Source organism: Sphaeramia orbicularis, chromosome 4 (assembly GCF_902148855.1).
Source record: "Sphaeramia orbicularis chromosome 4, fSphaOr1.1, whole genome shotgun sequence".
Classification (NCBI taxonomy): domain Eukaryota; kingdom Metazoa; phylum Chordata; class Actinopteri; order Kurtiformes; family Apogonidae; genus Sphaeramia; species Sphaeramia orbicularis.
The window spans coordinates 21,503,736-21,520,068 of record NC_043960.1 but is presented as its reverse complement, the minus strand read 5'-3'; the positions used below and the strand labels follow the sequence as shown (position 1 = coordinate 21,520,068).

Here is a 16,333-nt window from a genome sequence, read left to right as displayed (position 1 = left end):
TCATTTTAATGCCTGGTACAACTAAAAGTACATTTGTCTGGACAAATATAATGATAACAACAAAAATAGCTGATAAGAGTTTAATTTCAGAGCTGATATCTAGACATTTTCCATGGTTTTCTTGATAATAACCAAATTCGTTTAAGTTCTTACATCAATAGCTATGGCATTGTACTGCCAAAAACAGTGCTTTTAGACATTCCATGTTTTATTTTCTTTCTGTTTTAGACATATGATACACAGGAATTAGTACTTCATTGCATAACCATTGTTTATGATGACTTTTGATTGTCTAATAATTTTTTCTGCGACTGTATACAACATATAAGAGCCCATTTGTGAAAACCTGGAAACAAGGTAAAGAAAGAAAAACTCAGTGTGACTTTGTCGAGTACTATTATTCCAGAGTATTAAAGGTGCCATGGCACATTTGAGTAAACTTGAAACTGTGCCCTCTAAGCAGTCCTCTTCCATTAGCACTTATGTTATTTTGCCCATGTAAACCATAATGTATATCACACGGCTACAACAGTGGTGAACCTATGTATAGGGTTTTCTTTTTTTTTCTGTGGGTTGGTGTCCTGTATGTTCTTGGAGGGGTGGAGGTTGGTGATGAATCATGGGGGAAAAAAAGAGAGAACGGGATGGGCATTGTTTGAAGGATTTTTTATGATTGTTATGTGCACACTATGTACCGTGTGTATATATGCACCATGTAACATTGATGCTCAATAAATATATGCATTTATTTACAAACATTTAGACAAGCCTTATGTGTTTTATTGCAAACAAACAAAACTTTTCATGCTCAACAAATGGAGCCTGTGTATCCTTGATGTCTGAGGGCAATTTATTCCTTATTTGCCAAGATTATTATTAAAGTTTTCAAATGTACATCTGTTTTTACCTAGCACTTATTTACAGTTATTTATTGTCGCATCACAGCTGCCACCTGTCAATCAGTGACATATCTTGGAATAATTGAGATAAATACAACTGTACTGTCCACAGAAGTGGGCTTCTCTTCTGATAAACACACACGTACATATGATCAATCGTGAACTTGAGGAAGTGACAGTAGTGTGAAACAACAAACTAGACTTTGATTAGAAGATAGTTAGGAATAATCTCATTAAGCTTGAATTACTTACACACACACACACACACACACACACACACACACACACACTAAAATACCTCTTAATGTCCATCAAGCATAATGATCTGATCATTTTTAAAGTGAACCCATCATTCACACTTTCTGAAGTAATGTCATAGTTAATAAAACTTATAAGATTAAAATATTGACGTGCCATTATGCTCTAATTGAACATGGCAAGTGTTAAATGTGATAATCATCAAATTTGTAACCACTAGAAAGTCAAATGAGCCATAATAGTGCCATCAGTGCAGCTGCAGCAGCTCCCTCTCTCTCTCTCTCTCTCTCTCTCTCACCACGGCGCTGCTTGCCTTTAATCTAGTAATGACTCTGAAATGACACTGCTTGAAAAAACTGGGGAGATGAGGCTATAGGTCTGTGTGCCTCCCTCCCGCTCTCTGGCCCAGGCCCTGCTCTCGCTCTCCAAGATGTTTGATTGGCACATGCTTTCACTTAATGAGGGATAATTACTAAGGAAAACAAGTGGGAGACCACATCTGCTCAGTGTAAAAAGAAGTCCAGGCCTGGTGCAATCTGTCAGACAGGGCTTTCAGGTTGTGTGTGTGAATGTTTTACCTACCTTCAACTGCCCTCACGGTCCAAGACAAACCCTCCTAGACCCTCCCTCTACCCTCTCCCCTTGAGAAGCAGATTAATAAGAATCAGCTTGTGGGTGTAAACACTCAGTGGGAAGAGTGTATATCATTGTGTGTTGATGTGTATAGGAAATGACCTGGGGGGACAGTTGGGGACAGACTATGGGCCACAGCAGGAAAAGCAAGAGGCCAGTGGGGACATTCAACATCAACATCCCAATCAGTACCCTGCTGCTAGAGATGTTGTTCTCCACCTCCTGTTGCTACTGTTTACTTTCACACAATGCCGCAATGGTAGTCAAATACATATGTAGTCGTCCTGCTCCCAGACGCCGTGACACACTGCCCATAAATCATCTCTGTGAGAGATTTACATCGTGCTAAATGGTCTCTTAATGACCTGTCCCTGTTTACAAGTCAGTGTCTTGACTGCAGTGTAAGGCTGAATCCCAATTCCCCCCTTGCCCCCCCCCCACCCCCACCCCTACCCCTCTGTTTTGCGCGTACACGTGAAGGGGTAGTGTTGTCCTGATTCTTAATTAGACGGAGGGGAAGGGCTAAGGCGGAGGGTTGAGTCTCCCTCAAAACGGAGATATTTCAGGGACCAAACTATGAATGGAGGGGTAGGAGAAATTTCTCATAATTCTGTTCAAATCGTTACCAAGATAGAGGTAAACACAGCAAAAAAGTGCAGCAGTGTGATGAAGAAACACACAAATGTATGGATTTTCTTTGTAAACAACTTAATCATTTGATTGACCGTTTAATGTCATTTCAATGTGCTATAGATCGCATTTCTGCGGTTTATAGTTGATAGTCGTAAAAAGATGACCAAAGCTCATGGAACAGAGATGGTTACAGCTGCTGACAGCATGATGAATACTTTCAGATACAAAGTTTTCACATCTGTTAATATCAGCATTGATGACTGCAGATGACGTAACAGGTCGCGAAGGGTTGTCCCATTTCATAGGGTAATGTTTGAACCCCTACCCCTTGCACCTCCATTTCAAGGGGTAGTCCCAAGTGCAAGGGCCAAGGGGTAGGGGTAAGGGTTAGGGCTATGGGATGAATTGGGATTGGGCCTAACACAAGTAAAAGGGCGCTATTTAATAAGATAAAATTAAACAACTTACTCCCAAAATATGATTTAGCCAAAATGTGATTAAGTTTAATTGGTGCATTTCAATGTAATATTTTTTTTTTCATTGGCTGTTCAGTAACATGAATATTTCATAAATGAACACTCAACACTCAACTGATGCTCACAACAACAACTAGCAAGGTAACTGTAAATCAGGATTAAATACTGAAAATGTTTTAAAGCTTAATTCATTGCTTGGTACTGTTGCCAGTTTCCTTTTCAGAAGAGATTCTTAAACCTTGCATACCATTCATACTTCATAAGCAACAATAGAAAGTGACAAACAGAATCCTCACATGCATAACATTCAGAAACCCACGTACCTTTGCATTCACAAATGATAATAGAGCCATAAAAATTAGAAATGTTGAATACACTTTGTGTGAATCTCAAGTATTCATCTTTAAAGTTCCTTTTCATAAAGAATTTTAATGTTTCTGTGATTTTTTTTTTTTGGGGTGGTCTTGAGCAGGACATGAATGAAACTACAAAGCCCAAAATCCTGTACGACTGTCAAGTAGTTATGAATCATTCGAGTACTTTTTCTAACATCAACTGAAATTAATGAAGAGAAAAGAGATTTTACCTTACTTTATCTTACTTCTTTAACACTATTGCAAAGAAAAAAATTGTTCACGTGTAAATTTGCACCAAAATTTGAAAAACCTTTAACCTTCTGACACCCTCAACCCTCTCTCCTCCTCCTCCACCCACATCCCTGCCACCCACCCACTGCAGGGAACCACACAGATTTGCTTTCTTGCCCTGTGCTGACCCAATTCTCCCTAATTACCTGCAAAGTATACATCAAAGCCTGGCAAATCTACAGATCTGCTGCAATCTCGCAGGGTAAGGAAAACCATAACTATAGCAGCCATCAGCTGACAGATATGTGTGTGGGTAAGTGTGTGTGTGTGTGTGCGAACATGTGAAGTGGTGACAGCCAATACAAAAGGCAAGGTGGTGAACTTATAAATAGAACGGTCATTGTTTGAACACGGGTAATTTCGGGTGTCTGAGTTTTTCCTGACAATGTTGCCTGTGTGAGTTTGGATGAGAGGGAGGAGGGGATGTGGAAGAATGAGGTCATGAAGTTAGCGAACAGGATGACACGCCTGTTGACAAGCATAAAACCGTCAAACACATACATGTAACAAAAATGAATGGATGTAAATTACAAATACACACAGATAATATGGATGTAAAAGTGTGTGTGGGCTCTCTCCGTCATTTTTTTTTTTCTGCTTCATTTTTACACAGTCACACACATAAGACACAAAAACCCCCAGACAGGTATAGTAAGGGCAGGGCCAAAGGGGATGGTTTGCTTTCTTATGACACAGGCTATTACTAAATTGAGCTGGCAGGTAATTCTAAGGCAAATAAATGCGAGCGGGTTTAACACAAGGAGAGGTCTTAAGGGTGGCGGTGTGAGCAATGACAGGAATTCTCTTGCCTCTTTTGACAGGAAGCCTATTATTCTCACTGCTTTATTTTACCAGGCTAGTCCAGCTTTTAAAAACTGATCTCTACTATAGTATTTCACCAAACTGAAAAATCAGTCCTTCCTCTCCTGAAATAACGCTGTGTCTTGCTTACTTTTAGAAGCCCGTTTCTTCTCTGCTAAACTTAATATTTACAGTACCAGAGAGTGAAGGTTGGTATTCTTAAATAGTTCAATTGTCGATTTCACTGACTCTTGTTCAGTTAATTTCAAGGATACTTTAGTGACCATTTTCACAAGGGCTTTTTGGTACAGAAACCTTGATATTAATACCTTAAATTAAGCTGCCATCTGTAAGAAATCCTCACTTCAATTATGTTAACGTGCAACAGAGCTCTGACATTGTTGAGAGTTCTAACTTAAAAAATAAATAAGTAAAATAAACATACACCAAAAGATGAAAAGACACAAAAGATAAAAAAAAGTGCAAGTTGAGACAAAACATACTAAAAATATACTACTTAAAAAAGCTGTGCTACATCCTCATTATAAGTGCCATCTCAGAGCGTGGTGGGAGTCAGTACTGACCTTGGTATCCTGTTTGAATATTGTTTTAATGCCTCTGCTGGTAATTGAGGATGCAACGCAAACAGTGGACTCCTTTTCAAAGGGAAAGCTATTTTCCCAGGCAATGAGAATGCAAACAAATCATGTCGTGCATTTATTTGTTTGTTTTCAACCCCACCTCATAATTATCCAAGAAACTAATTAAAATATGGATTTATAAATAATCTCCATGATTTTACCTATGAGTACATTCACTTGAAAGTTTTCATCACCCTAGCACACACTTTGATTCCTTTAGTTCTTTTGGCATGGTTTTTGTTCTAGAAGATCTTAACAACATCTTATCAGTGAATATCAAGTATCTCAGCAGAGCAACATGTCGATAAAACTGTATATTTATTTTCCATGAAGATATCTGTTTAGCAAGTGACAGTATATTGCTTGCTGCCCCAGTGCATCCTTTAAGTGTTGGCTGTTCTTTGAGATTATATGTGACGTGAGAGACAGCCGACTGAATAAGGACATCAGGGGGAATGCGGTTCCCGCTTTCTCAAACAATCCAAAATGAAAAACATCTCCCTCCATAATATGAGCACTGGTGAAGGTTTGCCGTGGGTGTATGTGTGTGTGTGTGTGTGTGTGTGTGTATATGCTCCTGCATGCATTCCTTTGTGTGTGCATGTACGTAAAGTGTGTGACGACACACAAGAGGGCTGTGATACCAACGATACAGGGTTTGTTGATGTGGAGAATTCATTTGAAAAATTCCCCTCTGTTTTTGACGGTTAATATTCAATTAAAACCTTAAAATTACAAATAGATGGATGGAAGAATGGATGAATACTACCATTATTAAATGCAAATTATTAGTATTAGTATTTTCATAAATAAGACATAATATTAAGCATCCTCAAAACAGTTGTTACACCTGCAATGAAGTGTTTATTTATGGTGTAGTTACTTTTTATTAAAAAAAAAACATTGTTTCATTACTTTTTCCTTTTTTTTTTTTTTGCTGTTTCTTTATCCAAATAAAACAACAGATGATTGAGATATTGTTCAAGCTGGAAAAAAAAGGATTTTAATTCAAGCCCATTCATTAATAATATTTTAATATTAGTCAATATTGATCATTATCAAGATAAATGTCACTTCATTATTTCTGTACAGTTTAAAGGCTGATTTTACCCCAGAGTGAAAGTTGGAGAAACCAGATGGTTAATTGTAGTTTCAAAAATGATGTAAAGAGATAAAAACAATATAAAATATGAAATAAGATCTAACACATAATGTCTTTGATTTTGTGATTTAATGCTAATTTTAATGTAAAATCTAAATATAGGTGAATACAGACATAAATTATTGTTTCCTATGTTTTTAAACTGAACCTGGCAAAAAAGTGCCGAAGAGCAGAATTTAAGAAATCTAGAGTTTTGTCAAGGTATTCACAAAAATAATAGTGATAAATGTTTAACATTAAAATATGCATACTAAAAAAATAAGTAAAACAACAAAACACTGAAAAACATGTTTTAGCCAGTTATTTACATAAAATAAGAATAGACAAAAAAAAGTATATGATAAATCTAATGATCACAATCTTAAAATATGTCACAACATTGACAACTATGCTCTGACTATCTTTATTTTTATAGCACCATGAGCACTGTTTCTTCATTTGAACAAGTTACTTGTATAAAATATGCTAAATACTGATAAATACTGTCAACTCATCTTTATTTAAAAGAGTATAACTGCGAGCTCCAAAAATTGGTTGTGCCTCAGTTCTAAAACTGTGCAGCAGGAAAAAGAAGGGAGGTGAAGCAGGAAAGGAGAGCAGAGCGCAAATTTTGCTTTGAATGGGCTGGTTATGTAGGTACAAATAAGTGGACTGGATGCCTGACAGGGAAACTGGATACAAGTCTGGCTGTTTTTGTTTCTTCTGATGAAAGTGTGTTGAGTAAAGCGGTGACATGTGTTAAGACAGATTATGCACACAGGCCACATAAATGGATGCACACATCCAGGCAAAAACACACCTTTGGTTATTTGTAGGAGGTATTTTGTTTGGCTTATGTACGGAACAAGACAGCCCAAAATTATTTTGTTCAAAATGCTTTTAACCCATGTGTTTCTTTGATTTTCTCTCTGAGATGCAGTTCACTCTTATCTGACCAATTTAACTGTAAATTGTTTCCACTTCTATGTTGGACAGTAAAAGGTTAAAGTAAAGGTTGCAGCTTTAATTTGCAGAGGGAATATTTTGATGTACCAGCTTTTTAGGAAGCATGAATGAAACAGCAAATCACACCTGGTTATTAAGTGACAGTGTTAGGCAAAACAGAGACCCCAATATGAGTCTACTTATATATGATTTATTTCCTTTTCAAAATAAACAACAAGTATGGAGATGGCAGATGGTTGTAAAAGCAGGAGTAACGTCTGGCTGACTCAAGGTAATATTAAGGGCACACTTTTTCCTACTTACTGTATATGGGGAAAGTTTGCACTCTGGGCCAATACCTGTTAAGGCCTAAATACATGAAAAAGAGCAGTGTGTGAAAATAGATTAGGGCTCATTAGTGTAAATGTTTTGTTAGTCTGTCTCTTTCTTGTTTGTATGTTTCTTTATTCCACCCTTTTCATAAAAAAAAGTGAGTAACAGAAAATAACAAAACCTGACATTTGATTCCTGAAACACACACATATCACTGTTGCGCCCTCGTCCATTTGAGAACCGGTGGAACCACTGAACTATGGGACAGACAAAAAAGAAACATCACACAAACTCAGGCAGTTACTTTGGATGCTGTACAAGCATTGCTTACGCTCACAAAAATTCTCCCATATGGCAAAAAAATCAATAAGCTGGGCAACACTGTATTGATCATATCTATATCTTGGATACACTCTGATGTCATGCTCCACTAGGTAAGTGTGTGTACGTTTATGGAAGTGCAGATTTGCTGCATTCCTTTCTATAGAAACTATACTCATACACACAGTTTCACAAAGTCTTAAGCTGTATTAAAGGTAAAAAAAATTGTACATTTCCACTCAATGACCCTTTTCATTATTGGGTGTGTAACATGGCTTTGAATAGTCTGATGTGAAGCATTACTTGAACCCTGATTTTTAGAATAGATACATTATTTTTTCTTATTAACAAAATGCAACATAGCAATGTGCAACAACCTGAACCACAGCGCAGTCTTACAAAATAATTCAATCATCAAAAAAAAAGATTGCATTGAACGAAAGAATTTCCTTATGTATATAAAAAACGTCTGCCTGCTCATGAAAAGGGCTGTGATTCCACTATGTGCTTTTTTTAAATTTATAACCACTTCAAGTTTAGGGTCATCAGAAAGTGATGTCAAGTCAACTCTGCATACCTTTTCTACTGAAATTATGAACTGCCGAACAATACACACCTACTATTCTGTAATACACATATGGTGAGTTTCTTTTTGAAACTCATGTTCACCTCTGAGCGAACTGAAAGTTTTCACTTCCAAAGCTTTATGGAATGCCAGTAAAATCTCATTAACACTTGACAGTCTGTTCACGTTGAAAGAAAAGCAATATACTGTCATCATTTTCTGTGATATAAAAGATCTTAATGCAAATATAAAAGATTAAATTAATTCTCTCACTGATTTCTCTGTATTTTCAGACTGTAGTGACAAGGTACGGGGTTGCCCTCCACAGGCAGTAAACCATCATGACAGAAAGAAAAAGATTATGCTCTTAACAAATACATTTCCTGCTAAGTTACCAAAATAAAACCACAGGGACTCGCTCACACACCTGGCAATTTATGCAGGACGATCACTACCCTAACATTTTCTTTCCAACTCCCTAACTTCCTTCACTCCTCTACTTTGTTTTCCCCCTCTCCTCCTTTAACTTCACCCATACTCTTCCTCTGCAGCTCAAAGTTATTGATAGTTTGAAGTTATGGGCTAATAATAAGATGGACACTGCATGGCCAGGAGCCTATTATATCCAAGTAATGGATAGTGCGGGGGTTTTGAATGACATTGCCCAGAGATTGGATGACGGAGGGTGGAGCGATTTATGGGCTACCCAAAGAGCCCACCATCCCTTAACACACACGAACACATACACACACACACACACACACACACACACACACACACACACACACACATATACACCTTGCTATTTATCTCTGGCTTGATAAGGAAGCAGATGAGGCATGCCTCTATTTATGGGGAAGATGTTCATAAAAACTCGCTCAGACTAGGAAGTTAAGCATCAGGGAACCACAATATCCACATTGAACTTGCTCCTTAATAATCCTTTTCAGTGCTCACTAATTACTATAAGTGTAATTTTGATATTTGATAATGAAAAGCTGGCCTGGTGTTATTGAATTTCACAACCATTTGACTTTAAAATACAAACATACTGATACATTTCAAATATAGAGTGAATAATAATGACAAAAACAAAATATTTATTACCCTTTCTTATAAATAAAGCTAGTGCAAAAATTTGAAGAATACATCACCAATGAAAAATTAAAAAAAAAAAACAAGTATGAGCCTGTCTTATAAATGTAAATATGGTTCTTCGAGATAGTCCCTTCCTAAAATCTGAGTGAGCATGCTCTGTTCAGACTCAAACTTAAAATCATCTGCTATCAGTTAATGAAACCCAAGTAAAACTCAAAGGCCTTGGATTGGATGCTGAGGTCAGCGCGTATGGCATGCATTAAGGTCAGGCATACAGTGTGTTTACTCTTAATGGCGGGCTCAGGTCTCTATTGAGAGAATAAACAGCAACAGTAGAGACACTTCAGAAAGTGTTGTCAAGACAGGAGAAGAGGAGAGGACCAGGGAGGGCAAGAGGGAGTGCAATGAAAAAGGCTTGTCAACATTATCTGTTTTATTGATTTAACAGTAAAGGCTTGCCGCTTAAGCTTTATATTGCTTTGGCTGGCCCCATTGAAAATACAACAGCCACAAATAAAAAACGATTTCCTAAAAAAAAAAAAAAAAAGTGTGTTTACATTTATTTATATATTTTTATCTCCTGCCTACCAGCTCAGGTTTTGCATGCAGTATTGTTAAGGTTTCATACATTTCATCATCTTTATGAGTAGCTATTATGGAGGGACTATGTTCAGCTGTGCTATACCTCATCCCAATGGGATCAGCAGCATTGAAAAAAGCAACACCTACACAGCAAAAGTGTCTACAGTTACACAGGGTCTAATTAACAAATAAAGCATCACATGAGGGGAAAAGAAAAAAAATGCTTCATGTTTCTCTTTTCAAAAACTAAATCAAAATATTCTGCCAAAATATACATCACAGCCATTTTAGGGGTGATATGGATAAATTAAATAAGCAAATAAATACATCTATGAAATATAAAAGACTTATATAGTGAAAAAAATTGTTCTGGCACACAAGATGTTGGAATTAGACGCTTCCCTGTCACCTCCATGACTTAACAGGCAAAGAAAAGTCCACTATCTACAGAAACTGCTGGAAAATCTTAAGTACATCAACAGTTACAGTAAACTGTTTTACAATATGTCTTGTTTGCTTTTTGGCTGAATACACAATCTACAGAGAACAGAATCTGTCATCATAGTATTATAAACGCTGAAATATACAGTAGTATCCACACAGCTCTAAAATTAACTAAAACAGGGACACAAGCACAACATATTTCACATCTTCAAAACCCAGCAACTCACACAAAATTCCCCCAAACCATAGAAAATTGGATAAGGATTATTATTCTAAAGGTTTGCAGACCCTATGCAGAGGCAGAGCGGTGGGGTCAACAGGGCGTGACAACGGAGCAACTCGGAGTTCGAGACGGTCCCTGTTGTGTCTTGATCAACCAATTCAAGCTTTTTAAAGACACATTACATAATTAAATATTAGTAAAGCAGCTGGTTGCTCAAGAAAAACATTAACACACGCAAATAAACGCACCCACAATCACACGACACATATAACACAAACTCTTGCGTCACTTTAGGTTTCAGCAGTAGTGTGATCACTGCTGAATGGCACCTTGTTAATCAGATGAGTTAAATCAAATAAAGGCAACCAACAGTAAATAATGTAAAACGTTTCTTTTTTTAAAATCTAATTCTCATCAAGGTCAGCTATAGCCCCCTGAAACAAATGGAATATGCTGCCTACATTGAAATATGTCACTTTGTAGCGCAGTTAATATGCTACCTCAAGTTGGCACATATTAAAAGAGACAAGACAAGTAATGTAGCTAAATGGATAAGAGAGAATAATAATGAAATAACAGTGATTAGGGATTGGAGCATTAGATAAGAAGCAGAGATTTACTTTGGGTTGCACAAGATGCACATAACCTCATTGTGTCCTCTGGCAACGTGTTATAATAAAGGTAAGAAAGTCAAATTAATTGGCAGCAATATAGATGAGACAGGCAGGTCACGACCTAAGAGAAGTAGGTAGAGAGTTAAATAGAGAACCGGAAGACTGACAAGTGGACAGCTGAACATACCGAGACAGATAGATCTATGAAACTGAAAATCCATGTGATGTATTAACATGTGAAGAACAGCAGTCGTATAATAATAAGAGCCAGAAAGCCTTCTGTATTAATTACTGTCGACATGGAAAATTATAATTAGATATGAGGGGGAAACAGAAACTATTTATGGCAACCAAGGGGCCTCGTTTAATGATCAGAATGCAGCTAAAACCTGTATTGATTTTCTTGTTAAATATACAGCTCAGTTAAAGATACAGCTGATTAAAAAACGACTACAAATTGCAGCAGTTGATCCAGACATGCTGGGGAAGCTGGGTAATGTGGATCTGTTTGCTTGCTGCAGTAAATTACATGAATTCGTCTTCACCATCTTCCTCCTCACTGCAGTGCAGTAGGAAATGAAGATGCGTTGACTTTAACATTAAGTTTTCTATATTGTGACCATTTTTAAATACAGCTGTGGCGTTAATGAATATGCATCTTGTGGAAAAATTACTTAAAATTTCATTACCTTCTTAATTCCATCATTAAAAGCACTTATCTTTGGCCCTCTTTAGTCCAGTGAATAAAGGTAACAGTACTGAACTGCAATGCCTCCAGTTCACCCCCCGGTCATGTCATTCCCCGTCTGCCTTCCTTTATTTCCTGTCTCTTCTCTACAATCATTTATCAAATAAAGTCACAAAAATGCCCACAAACAAATATTTAAGAAATGCATAAACACTTATAAATCTCAAACAACCTCTGAATACAAAAAGAGGAAACAATCAAACAGTACAAATCGACTTCCTTTTGTTAAAATGAAGCACCTGTTTAACACAAGCCAGACCAAGAGTCTTTTTTCCCCCCTTTCTGCCTCAGCCTTGTCACTGACAAATAAAAACCTTGACAGTGTGTGTACCCTCGCCAAGAGAGAAGGGCAGAATTACAATGCATAATGGAAAACCTTTCTGTTTCTCATTGACGAGAATAAAACTGCTAAAAGTCCATCAGCTGTTGAAGTTTTTAAAGTTGCTTGGAAGTTTTGACATTATTTTGGTTCTTTATTAAAATAGATAGATGCCGCAATTCATTAAGGTTTAGGTACCAAAACATGTTGTGTTTGTGTTACCAGTAAACCACCTACAACAACAATGACAGAGTGGTGTGTTTTCAAATGTCAGCAGTGGGAGAATCCTTAATTTTAAATATGAATAACAGATTGCGGGGTCAAATATCTATCACATTTTTGTAATACATGCACTTTCTGCTGATAAAAAAAGGCTTCTAGAGTTGAAATCTTCTATAAAAAAATTGGGAATTAATTTGCTTGAACTTGACAATCATGCATGTGTTTTTCTTTGCAGATTAATTCATGGCTGAGGAATGGACTATGGAATGGGATGGGAGTAAATAAGTTCCACTTCCCTCCACTCCATTTTGGGCATAAAATACACAGAACAAATCAGATGAATAAATGTATGGTTATCTATGCACAGGTGTAAAGGCATATATGACAGACATTATATATACATTTTTTTTTATTTTCATGTGTAAATATTGTACATTCCCTCTGTTTTTTTTTTTTTTTTCCCTTTTTTCATGTCTTTTTCTACTCAATCAATCAAATGCAAACAGCCACCCAACTTTGGCTAATTCTTCTTCTTAAAATTGTGCACACTGGGTTCATCTGTTGGGTATATTTGTGTGTGTACCTGCAGGGAGTTGAGGAGGATGAAGATGTATGCCATGACAATGGAGAAAGGCACCAGGACACCACACAGCCACGTCAGTCCCAGAATAGGCAACAACACCAACACTGCTTTCACTGCAGCTCTGGGCTCACACAAATAGAAACGAATATAAAAACTCATGCATGTGGGGAAAAAAATACAACATGGACACATAAACATGGACCAGGACTGTAAACTGTTTGATTGGCTGAGTGAGCTGAACATACACCAACTTCAGCTATTTGCAAAAAATTCACCCTCATCATTCTGAGCTCCAATCTGGCTTTCTCAGTTTTTCATGTCGTTTTGGACCAAACTTGAGCGGCTTTGGCAAACTGGTTGTTCCATACACAACACTGTGCGGCTGGGGAGGCTCATTGGGTGACAACTTCCCACCTTAAATCCGCCTTAATTCTGTTTAGAGTGGAATTAGCTTCCCGCTCAGGTGACCGCCAAACCGCACCAGCTGTGTGTGTGTTCCTGAAAATGTGACATGGACCGGCTGTGGGCCCTAGTTTGTTCAGCGGAGGAATGTGTTTGAGTTTCCGAGACGGCTGCCACCCACGGGTGCCAAATGGTTCAAGGCCAGCTTTGAAAAACCCTCATAGAGCACCTACTGTGTGCCTAGGAGGGCTAAGGTAATAAGAAAACATACACTTTAACATGATTTTCACTGATAGATTTATGCGAGAGCGTTGAGGGAATCTGCTAGGATGCACTTTGCATTGTTGTCAGTCTAATTGACAAACACTGATTGCAAAGTTAAACCCACAAAAACGATGACAAAGACAGTATTTGTGTTTTTAACAAGCAAAAATTATTACTGAATTATTTTCCTTCTCACTGTTGCTTAGACTTTAAATGACCTTAAAAAAAAACAAACTCTCAACTAATAAATTTTTTTTTGTGGATTTCTTCATCCAATGTTGAAATAAGTGAAGAAAACAAAACTGCACATGACACCTGCAAGGAATATGAAGAACAGGTATTTTTGACATTACATATATCAGTTAATATTTTTACACCAATTCACAATCCGTGCATTTCTGAAGTGTAACTGCCACAGGTTTTCATTTTTACTTTGATCACACGTAATAAAACTAATGTAACCAACCCTCATACACTAAAATGTACATAATTTCCTGCTCAAATATCATCAAGATTTTTCGTAATCCTTAATAATCATATAAAATCCAAACATTAATATTACAAATAGTACTGTCCTACTCTGCCACTAGCTCTGCTATTCAAAATTATTTTAATAATAATTCTGTTTCAATAGTGCAAGGTAAATTAAAATCCTGAAACAGAATATTGATTTATTTAATTTTATAACATACTTCTGAATTAAAGGCAGCATTCTGCATGTTTTAAACATTACAAGTGTTATTTTTTTCTTTGACTAATGCAGTCCACTCAGAATATATTCCTTTCTTGTTTGATAAAAGAGGCTTGCTATTTTAAAATGACAAATCCAATACAAATCTTCCGCCTGCTTTTTTATGTGATACCCAGTTACTAAAGCCTGTCTGCTCCAAGGCCTATGTCCTGGACAAATAATTAAAAAAAAAGAAAAAGAAAAAAGAGAAATGGCGCCTCCTTGTGGCTGGTACCTGATCTGCTCATATGCTTGTTCAACAGGACTGGCGCCCATGGCCAGCATAATAGACCTCCTCTTGGCTGTGGAGATGGTTATGACCACCACTCGACTTAATACCATGATATTCACCTAGAAAACAGAAAGAGGTGAGAGAGGAAAGAGGTGAGCATAAAAACATGTAAAACAATGAAAAACTAAGAGAAAGCATATGAAACAAAATTAAAACAGGGAACAGCAAAAGAAAGGTAGATGTGAAAAATACAGGATGACATTGGAAGAAAACTGCAGAAGAAAAAAGGAGAAGTTAAAGTAGTAGAGGTACCTGGTCTAAATAAACTCCTTTTGTATCTTTAATTATGTATCAATAATTTCTACATTCTGGTAAAAGCCACATGGAAGCATAAAGAGAAATACTAGGGAAGGAATAGATGAGTGTCCGTTATATTGTGTATTTAAATGAATTCAGACTGAACAGACTACATGACAGGATTTAGTTTCAAGCTGCTGACCATGATGATGAAGATGACTGGCCCAGCGAAGCCCCAGATAACACCATTCTGGACACTGAGCCAACAGTAGCCGTCAGCTGAGTACTTGCCCGAGGCTGATGCCAGTGTGATAGTGACTATCAGCACTGGCAGACCTGCAGGGAAGATGGAGAGGAAAGGTAGAAAATTAAAGAAGAGAGAGAATTAAGAAAAGAAATACATGTATCAAGTAATAGATAAAAGAGGAGGGGGAAAAGGGCTAGAGCAAAGCATCATATTAAAACATAGCATGTATATAAAGCAGTAAAACACTTAATTAATACATAGTGATGGAGCATGTGTCAAGCCGCCGTACCCCAGCCGATGAGATAGTAGTACTTCATGTGCCGGTCCTCACTCAGGTTGACTGCAACCACCTTGCTCCAGAGCAGCAGACCCTCCACCAGCATCCAGCTAAATGCTGCCATGAAGAAGAGATGAAGCAGCGCTGCAACAAGTGTACAGGCCACCTACAGACACAGACATGGAGTCAGATATGTTTGAGGTCAGTTCATGATTGTGGATCATATATAAGAGTAGATGTGTCTTCCACAATATCTCCTTTAAATACCACTTTTTCATCAATTTTGGTGACATATACCCTTACTTACTGAACTTTATGTTAAGTGCATTCAAAATGTAAAAAAAAAATAATCTAGATTTCTACAAAAATAAAATAAAAAATGATTGTATTTTTTTTGCAGAATGATTTTACAAATCATGTGAATCAAATGTTGAAACAGACCATACAAAATCTAGAATCTATTACAATTGCCTGTTCAGTCACCCCCCCCCCCCACCCAAAACCAACTATATATTCTATTACAGCAAACCACTCTTCCACTGAAATTCTATGTAATTAGATCTAGATTGGGTCATATGATTAATACTTAAACACGAAATGAATATGATATTTTCTAAATTTATCAAAACAAAATAGAAAAACGATCTCCATAATAAATGACCATCTCCCCCCAGGGGCAAATCCCACCCTGACATGACCTAGGGTCAAAGGACCAGGGGTCAAACTAACTACAGGCCATTGAGTGACCACTGATAGAC

The 16,333-nt window shown here is 37.2% G+C and overlaps 1 protein-coding gene across 2 annotated transcripts in view; it reads right to left on the bottom strand.

Annotated features, from left to right (window-relative positions):
• LOC115418668 (adhesion G-protein coupled receptor D2) overlaps nucleotides 1-16,333 on the bottom strand; it is a 98,828-nt gene that overhangs the window by 69,720 nt on the left and 12,775 nt on the right. For both annotated transcript variants that reach the window (XM_030133210.1, XM_030133211.1), the window contains exons 17-20: nucleotides 15,588-15,741; nucleotides 15,254-15,387; nucleotides 14,758-14,873; nucleotides 13,127-13,247 (exon numbers count right to left, since the gene is read on the bottom strand). In XM_030133210.1, the coding sequence (XP_029989070.1) occupies nucleotides 13,127-13,247; nucleotides 14,758-14,873; nucleotides 15,254-15,387; nucleotides 15,588-15,741 (525 nt within the window). The remainder of the gene's footprint in view (nucleotides 1-13,126; nucleotides 13,248-14,757; nucleotides 14,874-15,253; nucleotides 15,388-15,587; nucleotides 15,742-16,333) is intronic.